At 41.8% G+C, this 21597-nt stretch overlaps 1 protein-coding gene across 5 annotated transcripts in view; it reads left to right on the plus strand.

Annotated features, from left to right (window-relative positions):
• LOC144782331 (inter-alpha-trypsin inhibitor heavy chain H4-like) overlaps nt 1-21597 on the plus strand; it is a 473908-nt gene that overhangs the window by 265870 nt on the left and 186441 nt on the right. For 4 of the 5 annotated variants that reach the window (XM_078661646.1, XM_078661649.1, XM_078661648.1 and 1 more), the window contains exon 17: nt 7855-7884. The exons of the other annotated variant lie outside the window; for it this stretch is intronic. In XM_078661646.1, the coding sequence (XP_078517772.1) occupies nt 7855-7884 (30 nt within the window). The remainder of the gene's footprint in view (nt 1-7854; nt 7885-21597) is intronic. 5 annotated transcript variants of the gene reach the window in all.

Raw genomic sequence — 21597 nt, forward strand, 5'->3', positions numbered from 1 at the left:
TTATTTATTTTGTGCATTTATATGGCGCAACAGCTACCCGGAGGGTTTCCCGGCGCCTTGGATTTAATTAAAAAGACTGCGTCTTAAAGGAGGAAGAACTACTGATCAAAAAGCCAAGATTTAACTCCCCTACGAAATTTAAGGTAGTTCGATTCCAGCCGCAAGTTAAGGGGAAGGGTATTCCACAGAACAGGGGCCAGGTAGGAAAAAGAGCGTCCACCCATGCGTACTCGCTTAACTCTAGGAACAACAAATTTGGCTTGCGTCATGGATCGGAGAGCTCGTGAAGGTGTATATTTCAAGGCCAATCTACACAAATAGGAGGGGGCCTCATTCGTACTAATCTTAAACATAAAGCAGAGTGCTTTAAATTTCACTCTGTTGGTGAGTTTCAGCCAATGTAATTTCTTCAGATGGTTAGATATACTGGTACGTCCTGGAAGATGAAGAAGCACCCTCGCTGCGGCATTCTGCACAATCTGCAGATGATTAACAGTGCCTTTATTGGCTCCTAGGAGGAGGATGTTTCCATAGTCCAATCGAGACCCTATTAAGGCCTGCATTACAGTCCGTTGTGCCCCGTCAGGCAGTTGCCACAGAATTTTCCTTAACCATTTAAGGATGGCAAAACAAGTTGCGGCCGTTTTAGTAACATGGGCACACATCGACAGTTTGTTGTCAATAATTATGCCCAAATTACGGGCCGATTGTTCCGCAACTGGGGGCGGGCCCATTTCGACTGGCCAGTGAGTGGGGCCCCATAAGTTCTTCTGATTGCCAAAGATAAGAAGTTCTGTTTTTTCAGCGTTCAGTTTTAATTTATTATCATAAATCCAGTTAGCCATTTTCAAAAGTCCAGAACGAATGGGAGAGGAATCAGATTTATCCGTCGATGCTAAGGAAAACACCAATTGCGTATCATCCGCATAGGAATAAATAGTAAGGCCCATTTCTTCCGCAATCTTAGCTAATGGGGTAACGTATATATTAAATAAAAGTGGGCTCAATATGGAGCCCTGAGGTACCCCATAAAAAGATTTATAAATGTCAGAGGAATTATTTTTTGAGAAGACTTGGAAAGTACGGTGGAACAAAAATTGTTCCAGCCATCTCAGGGCATCACCTTGTATTCCGATGTCCTCCAACAAGTGAATCAAGATCTGGTGGGAGATGGTGTCAAACGCGGCACTCAAGTCTAAAAGAATGAGTGCCGCTGTACCCCCTCCATCTAATTCCTTGCGGATGGTCTCAGTGACTCCCAGTAGGGTAGATTCCGTAGAGTGTCCCTTCCTAAAACCAGACTGTGAAAAATGCAGCCGATTGTTGTCATTTACAAATTTGGATAGCTGGTTGTTGACATGCTTTTCCAGAACCTTCGAGCAAATAGGTAGCAGTGATATTGGTCGAAAGTTTGAGAGAACTTCCGGGTCCCCCCCTGCTTTTTTTAGCAGAGGGACGACCATAGCATGCTTCCAGTCATCTGGAATTACAGCCTCCGCTAATGAAGCATTTAGTAGAGATCTGATTACGTCCAGAATGAGAGGATCCAGCTGCTTTAAAATGGACGCAGGAAAAGGGTCCAGCGGGGAACCAGATTTTATGCTCTTAAGGATATTTACAAAAGTCAGCATGTCCATGGGTTGCCACTCTGTTAGCACATTCATGTTGGAGGTTACCATGTGACTTTTCTCGCCAGAGAGGGAGGTATTATTTATGGGCACTGTGTCCTTTTCCTTATTACTACTAAACTGAGAATAAATATTGGTAATTTTCTCATTGAAATAATTGGCTATATTATTACATCGTAAGGTAGATAGGATCGGTGGTTCTGGTTGGGAGGCTGCTCCAGCCAAATTTTTTAAAACTTTAAAAAGAGTACCAGAGTTACTCTGTGCTGCTAAAATAGTAGTTTTAATATGAATCCCCTTAGCTGTTTTACAAGATGAATGGTAAGCGTTAAGCGCTTGCTTGTAAATCTCTTTGTTGGTGGAATTATAGTCTTTCCTCCACAGCCTCTCTAATTTTTTGCAGTTTCTTTTTTCATCACATAATTTTTGAGAGAACCATGGGGCTGGGGGGTGACAGGAGGTGCGTTTGCTTAATGTAAGAGGGGCTGCAGTCTGTGCAGCAGTCGCAAGCCAGGTATTGACGATTTTAGTCACCAATTCTAAGATTACTTGAGGCAATGTTAGGGCTTGAATGAGTAAGCTGAGTGTTTAGATCATCTATACTAACTCTTTGCCAGTTCCGAAACCTTTCTTCTGATCTAACCAAGTTTTTTGTACTATGAGCCCAGATGGTGAAATGGGTGAGAAAGTGATCTGACCATAATATCGGAATGGCAGGTCTACAAATAATTTGATTAAAATTGGTGAGGATCGGATCTAATAGGTGGCCCGCAGAGTGCGTAGGACCATTATTCCTCAAATGTACATTAAGTGCTTCTAAGTCTGCGAGGAAGTTGAAGATCATAGGACAACTACTATCCTCCAGATGCAGATTCAAATCTCCGAGGATGGAGAACATAGCGGCCTCCATCGAAAGTGGGGCAAGTAGGTCAGGCAGGGCTGACATCCAATCACCAGCCGCTCCAGGTGGTCGATAAATCAGAATACCCGAGAAGGTAATTTGGGGCGTTAAGGAGAGTTTAAAAAGGCCGGCTTCACAATCGGGCCAATCAAGTTTTGTCCATTTACATTGATAGCATTTTTTAAATATTATCCCTATGCCACCTCCGACTTGATTAACTCTATCTCTCCTTACTATAGCATAATTAGGAGGAAGAGCTGAGGCAATATCTGGCCCTGAACTATCATTCAGCCAAGTTTCTGTTAAGAAAAGAGCATCTGGCTGTACATCAGTTAAGAGATTAAAAAGATCCTCTTTATGCTTAGGCAATGACCTACAGTTAGTGGTAAGAAAATGGAACTGTTTGTCACAGACAATGTCCGAGACGGCAGTCTTAATCTGTGCATTCCCATTTTCCCCAGTAATGCCTAAGTGCATATGTGAAGGGGAAAACATACACATAGAACAACAAGCTGTGGTATTGTCTAGAAGGAATGGCTCTTGGTTCAGACAGTGTTGAGGTCTGAGTCTGAGTAGCTCCTCACTAGAATAACCCTGAGCAAATCGCAAACGGGAAGGGGAAATGGCCCCTTGCCCCGTCCTGGCGCGGACGGGCGCAGACGGGCTTGCCTTTGGCGCGCCTTCGCCTGCAACACGCAGAGTTCTGCAAGCGTCGCTGTTGTCACGTGGCTCCATCTAGCGATAAAGGACCTAAACGGACTCACGTGACCCCATCTATCAATAAAGGACCTAAATGGACTGGCGTTATTGGGTGAGGAAGGGCGACATTAAACCAAATTTGATGTTGCCAGGCTGTAAGTGGAATTTCCAGAGCCCGATAGGGCTGATAAGCATTAGGATGGGCCATGGCAATGTATTCATGAAACAGATTATCTGCTCCATCCACCGCCGGAAAGGTGACCCAGGAATAAAACACCTCAAAGTGGTAACTGCATCACTTCTACTATAAAAATCAGTGCAATACCAGCATCATGGACCCCATGCTTTGAGAGCTGCGCGACTGTGAGACACGATATTCACCGCCATCACGGTAAACAAAGATTAACAACTTAGAGCACGGCAGCGCAATAATGGGTTTAGAATAAAGAGAAAACCCTTTTTTTTTACTTCAAGCTTGAAAGAACCTTTAAAAACATCAATATAGGAGATTCCACCATCACAGCTGTCTCCTGAAACAGAAGTGAGGGTATTGTAGACAAGCACAAGCACTACTCAAGCATCTCACAGATAAGAACCAGACCAAACGTTGGCGGCACCATGTTGCAGGGATTCTGCACATATACAGAACTATGCACTGGAAACCAGGACCTCGTGGATAGTGGTGTACCAACCTATCACCTCAGCGCGCAAAATCCCCAAAACTAGCAATAGTGTCTCATTCGTTCTCCTACCAACAGCAACGCTACCAATGATTAGACAACTCAGAACACGATACTCCCGACTCTCTCAGGAATCGCGAAGCAGGACAACTCTTTTGCTCACTCACTCATACTCGTCCACAATAAGAGTAATCAGATCCCTGGTATAGTTTACTAGCAGCAAAATGCATAAACACAATATAGTCAGCATTGTCACAATTCCATAGAATACAACCGGCGATATCATTTTATAAAGACAATGGAAAACGGGCTACAGTGCCTAACCACCCTCCCCGTGATAAGAAGTAGTTTATTATAAAGAAGAAGACCTCTGGGCTTTGTCAGCAGACCCCCATACCTCAAGGCCTAGATGAAAGGTTTACATCTCAGGACAAGCACAGCCCTTCTCTCTGGAAAGTTCTCTCTCCAAGTGCCTGAACCACATGCTTCGCTTGCAATGTTAAAGCATAAGACTTTCAGTATTGCAGCTTTGTGTCATGTTATGTCTAGGTGCAAGGGACTGACCAGAACAGAAAAACAAGGGGCATTGTTTATCCATATTGTACATCGTGTGCAGACTAAACCTCAGAGCATAGCAGAAAACGTGAAAAGCTGACAGTTCTCATGTTAAAAGGGAACAAACAAAGTCTTGCAAAATAAACGCATGTAGTGCCGTGCGCAAAAGCAGCCTCCTGGCAGCGAAGCTCATGCTAACTTAGCAATGTCGACAATGAACCCACCACCCATACTTCAAAGGTGACCCAAAACAGGAGTAAATTACTACAGCTCAGAGTTGAAATAAGTCTAGCACCACACACCGACATCAGTGGTATTGAATCCCCTCCCATTGTAAAACCATTAAAGAAAAAACAAATTATAGACCCTTCTAATCTTTCCAATTATAGGCCCATATCCTTACTACCCATTTTAGGTAAGATTACAGAGAGAATGGTCTATAAGGAACTTTCCAATTCTTCTGAAACGGCTCAGATTTTCCACCCTTGTCAATTGGGCTTTCCACTGAAACACTGCTTGGAATCCACGCTACTGGAGATATCGGATACCCTGAAAGTTATTACAGACAATGGCAAGAAGGCAGTGCTGATCCTTTTGGAGCTGTGTGCCACTTTTGATACCATCTCTCAAAACATCCTGCTAGCCAGACTAAAATCTTGCTGCATCTCCAACATTGCACTAGCCTGGATCACAGCCTTACTGTCTAACCGGAGGCAAGCCGTCTCCCTGGGTACCTTTCTCTCCTCAGAACGCACCATCATCACAGGAGTCCCACAGGGTGCCTCACTTAGTCCACCCCTCTTTAATATATACATGGTCCCGCTTATCACCCTCATTTCGGCTTACGGGATTGAAACAACACCATACGCTGATGACACTCAGCTGATCTTGTCCCTTGAGAAAAACTCCAAGGAAGCTGATGAAAATTTCAAAGCCTGTCTTACTGCTGTCATCAAGTGGATGAAAAACAACCACCTCCGTTGTAACACGGATAAGACAGAAATCTTGCAGATAGGGAAAAATACCCCCTTTCTACCCAAGGACTGGTGGCTGGAAGAGTCAGCAGCCCCTCCATCCACTGTGGAATGGCTAAAAACCTGGGGGTGTGTTTCGACTCCTTCCTCTCCTTTAAACCCCACACACTTAAGGTAGTGGGAACATGCTTTGGCCTAATTAAAACAGTAAAAAAATTATTTGATTTGATTCCGCTTGCTGCAAGAAAAACAGTGGCAGTGGATTTAATACTCTCACGCCTAGAATACTTTAATAGCCTCCTGGCAGGGGTCAATAAATCAACCCTGAGGAGACTACAGGTAGTGCAACATGCAGCAGCTAGATTGGTTTTAAAACTTCCCCGTGGGGCGTCAGCCTCAGCGCCTCTGAAAACCCTTCACTGGCTCCCCTTACACAAAAGAATTCTGTTCAAACTTCTCCTTACGACCTTCAGAGCAACTCGCCGATTAGGGCCAGTATATCTCTCCACAAGATTTACACCATACATGACAATGAGGACACTCAGATCTACTTTTACAAACCTCCTTAAATTGCCAGGCTTCAAACTTAAAACCAGGGGAGGGAAATCGACTACTGTATTAGGGGCAAGGGCTTGGAATTTCATGCCAAACAAATTAAGATCAATGGAATCTGAAAAGCAGGTTAGGAAGGCCCTAAAGACATGGATCTATGGAACATCAGATGAATCTTGCTTTACACTCATCTAGATACTAACTCTTCACTGCTGAAGCTCGTTATCTTATAGCGCCAGGAGGCTCCTCTGGGAGTGACAGTTTGCGCTTTATAAATGCCACATTTAATTTAATTTAATTTCATTCCCATAGAAAAAAATGAAGGTACTTACATTAAAACCTTATATCATTTTTAATTAAAGTATTTAAAATAGTTAAAATATAAATAAATATACATTTTTAAAGTATTTAAAATAGTTAAAATATAAATAAATGTAATGTAATGCTAAAAAGAAATTTCTGAAAATAGTATATATTTTTTACTATGCATGTTAATAACTTTGCATTTAAAAATTCATGCTTCTTCTTCTTCTGTCTCTTTAAAAATTAAATCCGATCTTACCTGGCTTCCTTTCTCTAACTTCCTATCTTCCCCCTCCTCTTCCTAACCTTTCTTTCTTGTTCTTTTTTTTCTCTCTCTCTCTCTTTCTCTTTCTTTTCTCCTCCTACTTTCATCTTCCCCTCTCTTCCTTTTCTCACGTTCTCCGAACCAACTCTTCTTTTCATCACCTTCTCCTTGTCTTTTCACATTGGTTCTGATTTTTTTGTATACTGTTATATTATGCTGTAATCTTTCTTAAACAAAATAAAAACTTTCTTAAACTGAAAAGAAAAAATAATCATGTAAACAGTAACTTTAGTAAGCAAATTAATGTTACTTAACTTAAAACTTTACTTTTAATAATTATTATTTTATAATCCAAATTTACTTTTTCCATTGAAGTGGGAATTTAATTTTTAATTTAACCTTCTGAAAAATAATTTGTATTTCATTTATTTTATTTACTTCAACAATTAATTCACAACTTAGTCAATAGTGCTGTAGCATTTGTTTCTTTAGTTATACATTTAGATTTGCAAAAAACTCGAGTATGTACACCACCAACTGCCTTTTCTACATTTGCTTTTTTTGTATTTTCACATCCTTTTTCTGGTATCCTAATGTTTTGGAATACTGAGCTGACCTTGCTCTTTTAATGTGTATGACTAATCAATGAAGATCATTCAATGAAGAAGGTTTCTTGTTTGTTATCACAGTGCTGCATCGTAGGAATTATCATTAAAAACCTAAAATAGTCATCCCTGGACCTAAGCAACCAGAATGTAAGTACTTAGGATTACAACATTTCCCTAGAACCTCTAGCAAGATGTAGACAAATGTACTAGTGCTCTTAGACAGCTATCAGTACAAGTCATGAAGGGTTTAGGAAGCTGCTAGGTCGTTTAAGAAGCAAAGTATTAACTTTTAGGTTTGCAGAGCTTAGCCTATTTGACTATTGTTCCCTGCATTTTCATGCTCTACCAGGTCTCTACGGCAGCAAAGGGATACTTGTCTTAAAAGGCTGTTTTATGTATTTATTTTCTTTGTTATAAAAACAAAACGTTTGCAAAACCAGCCTTCGAAAGGTTGTAATTTCTGGTTAAGCATGCATATGCATGAGTTTTTTACCATTTATTGAAATTTTGATTCGTATGGTTAAAGGTGTTCCACTATACAGCGCTAGGGCAGGTCAATCCTTGTAATTACAGCTTCAATGAAGCTTCCTACGATGTAGAATTAGGATTAGTTTTCATTTTTCCTTGGTTAATAAATGCACCAACAAGAGCATGATAAGAGCATTTACTTTTGCATCTTCTTCCCGTAGGTTATGCACGTGCCCCACACCAACCTATCGGTAAGTGCTAATATGCCCACAAGGGTAATTCATGTTTTGTGTTTTTGATCCTAAAGACGTATGGGACCGATTCACAGAACTAACTTAAGACAAAATCCTAAACTTACTACTTTTGGTATTCACAGAAGTTAGGATTTTGTCTTAAGTTTGTCTTAAGACAGACTTAAGACAGACTTAAGTTAGGATTTTGTCTTAAGTCTGTCTTAAGTCTGTCTTAAGACAAACTTAAGACAAAATCCTAACTTCTGTGAATACCAAAAGTAGTAAGTTTAGGATTTTGTCCTAAGTTAGTTCTGTGAATTGGGCCCCATGTCTTTATTTCTTAGGTATATTTTTATTCATAATTTTATTTTAAGTGGCGGACGTCAGTGCTTAGCTCAGGAAAATTCACAAGTGTTCCTCCAACAGAGCAGTTTATTTACAATGTGAGTAAACTAGTTCCTGTTTATGTAAGAATCTGGCAAAAAACATCCAATAAATTCCATTTTTGCACATTGTACTTTCAGTTTAGTACACCGATTAAGGTGCATAAATAACCTTTGATTTGCATATGGCAGTACTCATCGTCACACGGTTTTGCATTCACAATTTCCTCCAATGTCAACATATAGGAATATGTGCAGCTTACAAAATACTCATGATGTGCGCTACATGTAAAACTAGCTTTAAATATATTTTGCAACCAATTTTGAACTTAGTGTAGCACTCAAGAACTCAAAATGAGACTGATGTTCATTTAAGAAAATTATACAGGTGCCAAACTTAACATGGCACTCTGGAGTGGCAGCCCTCAACGCCCAAGAATTCAGAATATTGGGTCTAATACTCAAAAATAATCTTGAAAGCTCACATTGGAAAAGAATAATAACTTTCTGAAATCTGTGAAAGTTTTCCGGGGTACTCGGGTAACCTATGACAGCGGAATATTTCCGAGTGCATTCCTAAACATGTTTTGCGAATTTCATTCTTTTATGTTGGCACGGGAAAATCTGTAGAGCCAGTGCAAATTATCTTAACACGACAGGGAGGGATTGGAAAGGGATTGCCAACAACCACAAATGATTACGTTGATTGGTCTGCCATTATAACCCCACTTTTGAAGAATACCAAATGTTACATGACATTCCTAGTAATATGCCTGAAGAGTTATGGCCGGAGCATCTTTCTATGTATACTACTGGGAATGGTTGTGAATTCTCAAAAATCTCATATTTACATATGTGTTTAGGAGTTGGTCTACGGTTCTTTATGCAAGACATTTTGGTGAAAAAGGTTCAGAATGTACTGCATAGAGTTTGAACATGTCATCATCATCATCAAATTAGTCTTTATTCCAATTCATAATCATAAAATACATTTATATTTTAAACAGTAACCGTAAAACATTAAATTCATCCTTAAAAGTACAAGATACAAGATCCCCAGGATATGACCCAATGTTGCATATTCAGTACATAAAAAGTGCAATAAGTTAATATAAAATTAATTTTAAAACAATGATATCCATAATACAACCACCGTACAAAATACCAGGTTCAATAAAAACAATTACTACAATCATATCTCATAAATTCATTAGTTATTCAAACCATAAGCACGGAGTATCCACATTCCATTTAAGAACATTGAGATAGCAATTATACTTAGATTGTTCGCGTCTGTTTTTAAAATCCTTAAGGCTTCTATGTATACTACTGGGAATAGTTGTGAATTCTCAAAAATCCCATATTTACGTATGTGTTTAGGAGTTGGTCTACGATTCTGTATGCAAGACATTTTGGTGAAACAGGTTCAGAATGTACTGCATAGAGTTTGAACATGTCACTAACTTGTGCTTTGGCAGTAAAATCTTCACAGCATCATATCTGATGGACAAGACCTTCACTTTCCCTTTATGCGATAGAGAATACTTAAGTACACATGTATTTTTATTTTTTAACTTTTCTGTGGGGGGCATCCAAGCCCAAGTAAGGCATCAGAGTTCTAAATGTGAGGGTAGTGAGAAATGGAAAGATACAATATCCTCTTACAAAAGCATGTCACAGAAATATACATACAAAGTCACTGAATGTTTAGATAATAATTGAACAGGAACAATCTAGTAGGGTTTTTCCCTGATAAAGCAGGAAATGAACTTCCTCAGAAATCTAGGCCGTATCATGGAGGGCTGTGCTGGTGCTGCAGAGCTGTGCGCCTATCATAATGGCCCTGCAGTGTGTAAAGTGAGCTCATAGAACCTGATATTTCTACAAGTTAGAGCTTCAGTTTAAGGCTGTACAGCATGAAAACCGCGAGCAGTCATTGCCTCTGACTATGTATGAGGTCCGCTCTGTAAAATAATGCACTGACTTGGAGAAATATTGGGATAAATTAAAGTACTTTGCACACTGCAAGCATGTGAAAACAGAAACTTGGTTCTGCATTGAGCCTGTGCTGGTCTTGAGGCCCAATCAAGAAGAACTGGGCTGGCTCAGAGCAGAGCCTAATGTCTCCACTGATTTAATGCATGAAATGCAGACAGCAAAAGTCAGAAACAGTGTGAGGGATTGTTTAAAGAACAAGCATTAGACAGGTAACATTCTAAATTATATTATTAACTTTGGATACTTCAAGCACAAAACACAGGTACTGAGCTCTGCACCACCCAGTGGAACATGATTTGGCCCCATGATTTGAAGCAGAGGAAGATCTTAGGAGCTTCTTGAGAAGTACCTCTGAAATAATGGGAAAGATCTCAATGTTCTATAGAAGGTGGGGAATGAGCGGGCCTCAAGTAGCTCAGTGGTAAGGGAGTTAGGTTTACGGACATTTGTCTTCATCAGACCTGCAAGAGTTTACATGTGACTCCTGAAAATGTGTTTGAGAATATTAAACTTATATTAGTAATTTGATCGCTACATTTTCAGATGTTTCCTTGCTCAGAACTTTTCAGGATCTGTTTTGTCTATTACAGATATGCAGAAATCAGTCACAATAATGTCCCTATTTTCTCCAGTACGCATAGCTTTAGGAAAAGTAGATTTCCCGATCTTGTTGCAAATATTCACAGGATCCACACCAATTTCTTTTATTTATGCACGTTGCACTGCGGTTACACAGTGCATAGTTAAAAGCAATTCTTTGGTATTCTAAATATATCTTCGCAACATCATGACACATACATGTTCAACTATGGTGATGCATGTGAACACATACCGCTTCATGCTGGGGCTGGTAATACATTAAAAACTAATTGCCACAGCAGTGTTATGATGCAAATGTTTGCATGTGTGGTGATACATGAATGCGTATGTATTTCTTATCATGATGAAGTCGAACATTTTCATTTTCTTTGCTTTTTTTGATGTTGCTATCATTGACGACTTCCCTTTTTCAAGTACAGCCTAAACTTACTAGCCTCTTTTTTTCAAATGATTCGCAATAAAATGCGTGTATATATATATATATATAGTATGTTTTCTATGTCTATCACGCACTTTTGCACTTTAAAAATGGTGGCCAGGCCTCTTGACTGCGTCATGTGATCAAGGCTTTTTGGGAGCCGAAACGCGTGGTGGCAGACTGGTGTTGGGCGCAATAAAACTCTAAACACCACGAGTTGGGTCTCGTCTCGTCTTTTCCACTATTTGGCTGTTGGCGTTACGTACCGCAAGTATATCCAGGATTGCTTCCCTGGAGCTGACGAGACCCCTCCACGCTTGGGCTAGAGCGGCTTGAAGCTACGACTCCATTGTTTGGAGCATTTCTGCAACTCCGTGAAGGAGACGCCGCCGGAGCCCCAGGAGAGGCGGAGACTGTTCGGTGATGACGACGGGAAGAACGGAAGCTGTTCCGGGTCGGAGGTCGGCGTCGGTCGACTGAGAGCTGGAGCTGCACCGGGAGTACTATCGCCATCGCCGGAGTCCCGCAGTAAGTCCTGTGTGGAGTGGAGCAGAGGGTCGACTGCCCAGCATTGACGGGTAGGATTCACAGACAAACGACCTTTCTTGCAATAGCTAACTTTGCCCCGAGTTTGACACACCATGTCTGCCGACGCAGTACGGGGCCGTGTGGAGGCTTCAAAGGGAATGTTTACGGACTCCCCGGCTGGGGGGCCCGCTACAGTTGTAAATGCAGCCTCGGTTACGGAACCGAGTAAAACTGTCAAGGATTTGTACAGGGCATTAGAAAAATGCTATAAAAGCGATCAGGCGAAATGGTGGGAGCACAGCTCCCTATCCGGTTACCTGGAGGTTGGAAGAGTACCTCGTGGGTTGCGTTTGATGTTAGCACCATCCTACGAGGATCCTGATCCCCAAATGCTTACGGACTGGGCACTTTGTAATCTTGACTCTTCCAAACGTCTTATGCAGATCTTGGTACAATATGCTGAAAGCGACAGGGTGAAACTGATGACTAAAATTGAAATGTTGGAAGCAGAATTAGCCAAAATCCCATGCACACCAATTACTACTAAGTATCGGGAGGAGATGCAAGCGCGTTTGAAACATGAGGAAGAAATCATTAAACGGCGCAAAGCATATAAATTTCAACGAGACAGGCTCGACTACGAGCATGGGCAGATCTTCACCTTTGCTCGCAAATTCGATAATTTGAAATTACAACAGCAATCTAACGGCATTGACAACATTCCAACACCGACATCCAGTCAGCCCAACACCAGCAGCCTCTTGGAGGTTTCATCTGTATCTGGCAACAGTTCACAAGTTGATAGCGAATCAGATAATGAAGCCACACGAATGAGAAGAGTGGGGTTTCGCAAATTCACTCCTGCTCAGGAAATGGCAGCTGTACAACAAGATCGCAAGCAAACGCTCCGTTCAGGTACTCGAGCGACAGGCGCAAACAAATCAATGCCAAACGCGCAGACAGGAGGAAATGCTCAAAAAGGAAGAGGCAACGGAGGGCGACAGAGGAGGCAGAGGTCCAAGTGGCAACAAAATCAATCCACCAACTAAGTGATTCTAAAACAGTGGTCAATTTGAGCGACACAAAGTTAACAGACTGTGAAACTGCTATATTATCATTGGGTATATCTTTTAGCCCCAAAAATGACTTTGACTATGCCAGCACTCGTATTGATTTGTTTAAATACGTACGTAAGCTCAAACTCAAGAAATATCATAACACACGCATATCAAATGCTATGACTACTTCAATCACTCCTCATTCACCTCCCACTGTCCCACCGCAATTTGGGGTATCTTTGACTCAGGAGCTCTTTGATATACAACAAGAGGAAGAAGGCATTCCACAACAATTCCTGGGCGGTGAACCTGTGCTCCCCTCTTCTTTTACCACCTTCAAACCCAAATCCAAGTGTTTCCCTATCTTACTGAAAGACAATCTAGATATTTTTCATGATAGAGTCTCAAGCGAACTGAAAGAACTCCAGATCAAAAACGCAAAAGTGACAAAAAAGAAAAAATACAACCATCGTGATACTCAATATCACAGACTCATTAAGAAACTGAGAGGACAAAAACAACTGATTATTAGACAGTCCGATAAGGGCGGGAATGTTGTTCTCTGGCCCAGAAAGATGTATATGGAAGAGGCTCTAAAACAACTGAATGACAGGGATTGTTACAGGAGGACAAATTCCCAGGAAGTACAGACAGCAAAAAAGGACTATTATTCTAAACTGATGGCCTGGAGGAGCAAGAGTTTGTTATCCTGGGATGAATTTAAATTCCTCAAAAATGAACATCCTGTCACACCTGTGATTTATTTCATCCCTAAGATTCACAAAAACCAACAACAACCACCAGGGAGACCGATTATTTCGGCCAAGAATAGCCTCCTGGAAAATACCAGTAAATACATTGACTTTTTTCTACAAGACTCTGTCAGGACCTTACCATCTTTCATACTTGACACAGGGGACCTCCTAAACAAACTTTCCAACTTTGTATGGCAACCTAATTTTCTCTTGGTATCACTGGATGTTACATCCCTTTACACAAGTATCCACCATAGGGATGGGATAAAAGCGGTCAAACATTACCTTGCTAAAAGAATTGGTCATTGTACAGAACATTCTAATATGTTGGTGGAAATGATCTTAGCCTGCTTAGAGAATAATGTTTTCTATTTTCTAATCAATACTTTCTACAAACTAGAGGTGTGGCAATGGGGGCCTGCTTCTCTCCCAGTTATGCCTGCCTCCATATGGGCTTCTGGGAGGAGCAGGTCCTCATGGTCGACTTTGCAGCCATTATGAACTCCAAGGTCAAAGGTTGGTGGAGATACATTGATGACCTTTGTATGATTTGGGATGGCTCTGAGGCGGATGCCGCGGCATTCATTCATCTTTTGAATACTAACAACCTGAACTTGCACTTTACCAGTACTATAAGTTCTAAATCGATCGTGTTTCTGGATGTGGAGATTTATGTAGATCAGGGCAAGCTACATACCAAACTCCACAGAAAACCGACAGCAGGTAACACCATATTACATGCCCACAGTCACCACCCACCCCATCTGATAAAGAGCATCCCCTGTGGGGAGATGCTCCGTATCAGACGGATCTGTAGTAATGACCTTGACTGCCTCAATGCACAAGAAGAGTGCAGATCCAGATTTCTGGCTAGAGGCTATGATCTGCACACCATTGATTCTGCACAAAAGAGGGCTAACTCTTTTGAGAGACAGCGAATGTTACTTCCCACTGAGGCTAAGGACAAGATGTGTCGCATTGAGGCCAACAATGAAACTAGACTAATCATGACTTTCAGTAACCAACATAAGACTATCCGTAACATAGTGAAGAACAATTGGTTCCTCATTAGAAGTGACCCGGTTATTGGCAATTTGGTAACTGTTAGGCCAAATATGACCTACAGAAAAGTGAGGTCTATGGAGACTAGTTTGGTCTCCAGCAGCCCCGAGGTAGCCACGGGCATGTGGCTTGCAGGGAGCAGAGGGATTTTGAAATGCGCAACCTGCAAGGCCTGCAAAAACGGAATCAGCAAATCTGAATACACAATACCCTTCTCTCCTGTCCCAATAAAAATAGGAGAGAAACTCAATTGCAAAACAGAATTTGCTGTTTACGTCTTGCAATGCCCTTGCAGGCTCAGATATGTGGGCAGCACAAGGCCCCAGGGCCACAAAAGAATTTTGCAACACCTCAGGGCCATCCCCAACGCAGACCCCACATATCCCGTGGCCAGGCATTTCGAAACGGTACACGTCAAGAACCCACAAGGCCTTACCTACTTTGTCATAGATTGGGTCCGCCCCAAAGTAGGGGAGGTGATAGGGAAGGTCTTCTTCGTAAACTTGAGACACGTTATATCATCTTGCTGGACAGCAAGATGCCTAACGGGCTTAATAAGAGTGAAGATTGCCATACCTATCTGTAACTTTGTCACAATATGAGGTTTTTCACCTAGAACCATTTCTGCATGAATACAATACCATCGTATCTAGCAACTATCCTTTTAATTCAATTCCCATATCCTCCACACATACCATTATGTAGATCATTTTGATATTTTATCACCTTTTATCTTTGGGCACTATCTGTCTTTTATTCACACTGGTAGCACTTTAAGACTTTATTGCGTGATGATGCACATTTAACCAACATGCACTGAACCATTAGCGATTTTTGCACAAGTTATTGCATTGCCCACATGGGTATTATCAACTACATATTTATATTTGTTTTAATTATTATGAACTCATTTTTAGAATCATATTCTATATATATTTTTACATATGTCTTAAAATTGGTTTTATTGTTGTTTTAATCAAACACACGGTTGACAATTCTAACATGTGCTTGTAGCTGGCAAATGTTACATTCATATTTGCTAAATGAGTAAATTATGATTGATGAACATAGGTATGCAAATTGTTAAGAAATTGGGGTGTTCTTATTTATGTGTTCTCTAACCTGGTGACCCCCTTTATTCAGATTCATTTGCTTCTATCTTGTGCATAATAGTTTTAGGTATCGGGAACAGTGCTAATCAGCTTGACATTATGTATTTATACAGTCACTGTGAATGTCATATTGTATTTCACTTGCACATCTTTAATGTTGGTTTTAATACTCAAAATGTGTTAAAACTACAATGCATTCAGGCATATAGTATGTTTTCTATGTCTATCACGCACTTTTGCACTTTAAAAATGGTGGCCAGGCCTCTTGACTGCGTCATGTGATCAAGGCTTTTTGGGAGCCGAAACGCGTCGTGGCAGACTGGTGTTGGGCGCAATAAAACTCTAAACACCACGAGTTGGGTCTCGTCTCGTCTTTTCCACTATTTGGCTGCTGGCGTTACGTACCGCATATATATATATATATATATATATATATGCACATAGAGTGCTCTTAATCAACTTTCTTTATCCATTAGGCTGCTCAAATGTCAATCAAATTATGCTACCTTTAATTCATCTAAAGAAAACTATACACCAGTGATTGACATATGATGGCACTTTATCAGTGGTGGGAAAGCTCACCCGGCCCGGACACGGAAAGGATTGACAGATTGATTGCTCTTTCTCGATTCTGTGGGTGGTGGTGCATGGCCGTTCTTAGTTGGTGGAGCGATTTGTCTGGTTAATTCTGATAACGAACTAGACTCATCCATGCTAACTAGTTACGCGACCCCCAGCGGTCGGCGTCCAACTTCTTAGAGGAACAAGTGGCGTTCAGCCACACAAGATCGAGCAATAACAGGTCTGGGATGCCCTTAGATGTCCGGGGCTGCACGCGCAGTGGTTGCAGGTATCTTGGTATAGTAGGGTGCCAGCACCTACTTCAATAAAATCAAGAAATCTATTGAAATTTGTAAATTTGACTTATTATTATAAACCACTTGCCATATTTATTTATCCTTTAGAAAATAAGCATAAATCATTAGAATAGAAAATGTGTACATGCAGTACATAAGGAAGCCACATCCTTTCAACTTTGTGAAGGTCAGTTGAAGCACTTGCATCGAGAAGGATACCTATTAAACAGTTCAGATAGTTAAAGAATTTCCAGGATCTGGCATCTGAATCAAGAAGGATCTCTAGGTAAGGCTTGAGGTACTGCATTTTAAGGAGATATCAGTTGGGTCTAACTTGAGGGGCACACCTAGTAGCCACTTGAAATACTGCAGCTTTGTGAAAGCAAGTTAAATATTTTGTATATGACTCGAACGGAACCTACAGTAACAACTTGTGGTATAGTAGGTGTGCAGGTGTGTGAATATTTTGTCAGCCTTCTTTCTTTTAAATATATATATATATATATATATATATATATATATATATATATATATATATATATATATATATATATATAATATTCACTGAAAAAACCATAGGTTATAGACCATATATAGTTAGGAATTAGCATTTAAAAAACCTTATTTTACTCACACAAAACCATTGAAATTCCATATATAGTTAGTTGCACTAACTATATATCGCGCACCTGCAATCCACTGCTGATCATGTCACATATTACATCATTCATGACATGGTCAGTGACATCACTGATGACATCACTGATGACATCACTGATGACAACATCCAGTGACTGTATGTTTCTGTAAAGTTAAAATATAATTTCAATGGTTTTGTGTGAGTAAAATAAGGTTTTTTAAATGCTAATTCCTAACTATATATGGTCTATAACCTATGGTTTTTTCAGTGAATTTTCAAGGTTTTGTAAATGCTAATTCCTAACTATATATGGTCTATAACCTATGGTTTTTTCAGTGAATTTCAATGGTTTTTTAATAGCAAATATCATAAGCTGTCGAATGTCAAGTACGTGGTAAGTGAAAACATTTTCGTGTTTATGCACACTGATCTGCTTTGAATGGTGCCCCCCCCCCCTCATTTCTATTAGGAGTACTCTCTCTTTGCAGATAGTGAAAGGTAGTTAACGCAGGCCTTTGCCCCCGTTGTAATCCGTCGTGCCTGCTTCTCTCTCCATTTGATTGATTGTTATCCAAGTATTTACTGTTTTAGAATTAGTTCTCTTTGGTTCATTCTCTATTTACAAACAAACACAGAGTCGCAATACTCTGTTTAGTCTTTGCAGATAACGAAAAATCGTGTAAAAAAAAAAGAAAAGGAATCGAGCAAAATCAGTAGGCCACTAATGGGATCTCTTTTTGACCTCGCTAAAATAGAAACATTAGGAACAACCCCTCATGACAAATACAAAACTAGTGAGATGAACTGAACTCCACACAATGATGGCTGCAAAACAGCTCGGCTCCGCCACCCACCCCGCCCAAAATAACGATAAAGAGCGGCTGCCATGATTGGTTGCGGAATGGCCACGACGGAGCTACGAAATGATGCTGCTCTCATGCTAACCCCAGCTTCAGTCTGAAACATCCAGAAACACTGTAGACTACCAATTCGATCAGTTCCGGTAGCGCCCCAATGTAACCCGGTAGAGAAGAACTAGCCCTCCCCTCTTTCACTGATGGTTCTTGTTGCCTGTCCCTTCTGTTCTCATTTAACAGAACTATTTAGCCTGCTGAAAGGGGTTGTGTTCCGACCGCTGGTTGGTGGAGACATTTTGACTATATTCTGGACCTGCGTTGTCGCGTAATGCGTCATATGACGCGCCGCGTTAGCGCATCCGGAAGTCATCCGGGGCGCGCAGCGCGTAACGTAAGCATAACAAGTCATGTGACTTGTTAATAAAACTTTTCATTGGTTCATTTTACTTTTCTTATTGTAATGATGAAAGGCTTGCTCATATGACCTAAAAATTACGCTTTTCATTACTTCCGAACATTATTTTTTCTTAAATATATGTTATAATGTTCCAGGCTAATGTACTTTCCCGGAAATTTTACAACTGTCCTGCAAGTAAAATATATTCTTTTTTCGAGAAAAAGAGCGTTTCTTCGTCCCATGATGGAGCCGTTGAGCAAAAGAGGGTCGACCTGCTGTCTTAGTCGCCGATACGCCTGAATATGAGATTCTTATCGATCACTTTATGTTGCAGGAATAGAAAACACAACAGCCCTTGACCATTTATCTTTACTGCGTTCCTTCGTATTATACCTTTTACCCTTCATGTAATTGGTCTGCTTTATTTCACTTGCCTTTTAATGATTCTAAAACAGTGACTATTATTACAAACTTTACCAATGTATATACTACTACCATGTTTTCTTTTAAAAACCTTTATTGTGAAAATTTCATTATACAAATACGAGCCTATAACCACGTGGGCCGGCCACGGAGCAAACTGTAATCGTATGTGATGAGTAGACATTTACACTGTAGAGGAACGTAACGGGCGGGCCATTAGGTTGCAAGAACTAAGGTGTCTAACAGTTACGGAATCGGTGGACGTACATTTTATAATTAAAATACGACAGGGCCAGTTACAATAAAATTATCTAGATATACATTTGCGGGCAAGTACCATGGGTGACGTTAATTCGAACTTTCAACAGTACAGTAATCAATAACACATCAGAACTTAATATCAATAGGGATGTCGAAATATTCAATCAATTCTCGTCCCCGCCCGCCATGTGCTTCAAAACTGCATACGTATCTCGTGATTTCAAGGTTCTGCAACCAGTACACAACAAGGAGTTACGAGTCCCATTTATTCCGGCGCCATTTTGGGCGAGGACGGGCAGGTCCAGGATATAGTCAAAATGTCTCTACCAACCATCGACTATGATGATGTTCATATGCTGTATTTATTAGAGTAACACTCATCTGCCCACATGAAATTAATTTACCACAATCTAAACATGTCATTTTAATCTTTCCAAAGTTCTTCTAAATATTTGGGACCGTTTCCCTTGCCTCTGAAGCTCTCAGTGCCACTTCTTTGATGAATGTACTAGCAGGTCAGGGGTTCTCCTCCAAATCTCTCTTTTATGCAGCACTATAATTAATTGGTGCCACCTCTCCATATGACGATGCATGGTATAGTTACCACAACTATATATTTTTTCGGTTCCTCTGGAGAGTTCATCGTGGCAGATGAAGCGTGTAACATACCGGGCATTTACCTTTTTTTGCATGTACAGGAAAGGAAAAAAAAATCGAGCGTTCGAGTTCTTAGGTGTCCCAGGGCCATTTTAGTGGACCAGGCCCAAATCCAAAGAACAGCTATCTCACAGGCTAATGGGGCGACCCACGCCGAGTTTCAGCATTGTAGGATGACCACACAAGTACAGCAACTTGCTAGACATCACCTCGGTGCTATCCGGATCTCGGCGCCCCACTGCAGATGAAGTGCCTCTCAACTATGAAACCACCAGAAAACGCTTGAGTCAGCTTTGTGTGAAGCCGCCATTTTGATTCAATCAATAGCGTCCCCCTGCACACATTCAGGGACCTGGTCGTGTCTTCAGGTCAAACGAATTTGGGACAAGATGCAGAAAGGAAAAGGAAAAAAGTTCCGCCGGACCCCGGGAGGTGGCCGCCTATGTCATGGGCGATCTTAGGCCACACCAGGGCAATAGTGAAGCTGCAGCAGGTGCAAATAAGCTTCAGACAGTGTTACAAGCGCTGCTCAGAACTCTCAACTATGACACCACCTCGGTGCCATCCGGATCTTGGCGCCTTGTGCTGGTTCCGGCCTATTCACACATCGGTCCGCTACTGACGCCACCTCACAGGCCAACGGGGCACCCCACGCCGACTTTCGGCGCAGCATTGTAGGATGGCCACACCAGTGCGGCAAATTGCTGGACACCACCTCGGTGCCATCCAGATCTCGGCGCGTTGTGCTGCCTTCGGCCTATTCGCCACAAGTGCGCACGCAACTCAGCTGCATAGCGAGTGAAACACCAAGGGGCGCCCCACTGCAGCCGAGGAACCTCCATCTTGGGGGCGACGCACAGCATCACATTGCTTTCCAATGCAGTCAGATCCTCAAACAGCCCCCACTGACTGACGCGAACTCACAGGCCAACGGGGCGCCCCACGCCGACTTTCGGCGCAGCATTGTAGGATGGCCACACCAGTGCGGCAAGTTGCTGGACACCACCTCGGTGCCATCCGGATCTTGGCGCGTTGTGCTGCCTTTGGCCCCATTCGCACATCAGTCCGCTACTGACGCCATCTCACAGGCTAATGGGGCGCCCCACGCCGACTTTCAGCATTGTAGGATGACCACACCAGTACAGCAACTTGCTAGACATCACCTCGGTGCCATCCGGATCTCGGCGCCCCACTGCAGATGAAGTGCCTCTCAACTATGAAACCACCACTGTGACATCCGGATCTTGGCGCGTTGTGCTGCCTTCGGCCTATTCGCACATCGGTCCGCTACTGACGCCATCTCACAGGCTAATGGGGCGACCCACGCCGAGTTTCAGCATTGTAGGATGACCACACCAACTTGCTAGACATCACCTCGGTGCCATCCGAATCTTGGCATCTCAACGCCTAGTGGTATCTTCCATACAGAAAATATTGTTACGCTACCTTTGGCCCCATTCGCACATCAGTCCGCAACTTAGACATCACCTCGGTGCCATCCGGATCTTGGCATCTCAGCGCCTTGTGGTGTCTTCTCGTCAGAAAATATTGTTGCGCTGCCTTTGGCCCCATTCGCACATCAGTCCGCTACTGACACCATCTCACAGGCCAACAGGGCGCCCCACGCCGACTTTCAGCATTGTAGGATGGCCACACCAGTGCGGCAACTTACTAGACACCACCTCGGTGCCATCCGGATCTTGGCGCGTTGTGCTGCCTTCGGCC

Source organism: Lissotriton helveticus, chromosome 9, assembly GCF_964261635.1.
Source record: "Lissotriton helveticus chromosome 9, aLisHel1.1, whole genome shotgun sequence".
Classification (NCBI taxonomy): Eukaryota; Metazoa; Chordata; class Amphibia; order Caudata; family Salamandridae; genus Lissotriton; species Lissotriton helveticus.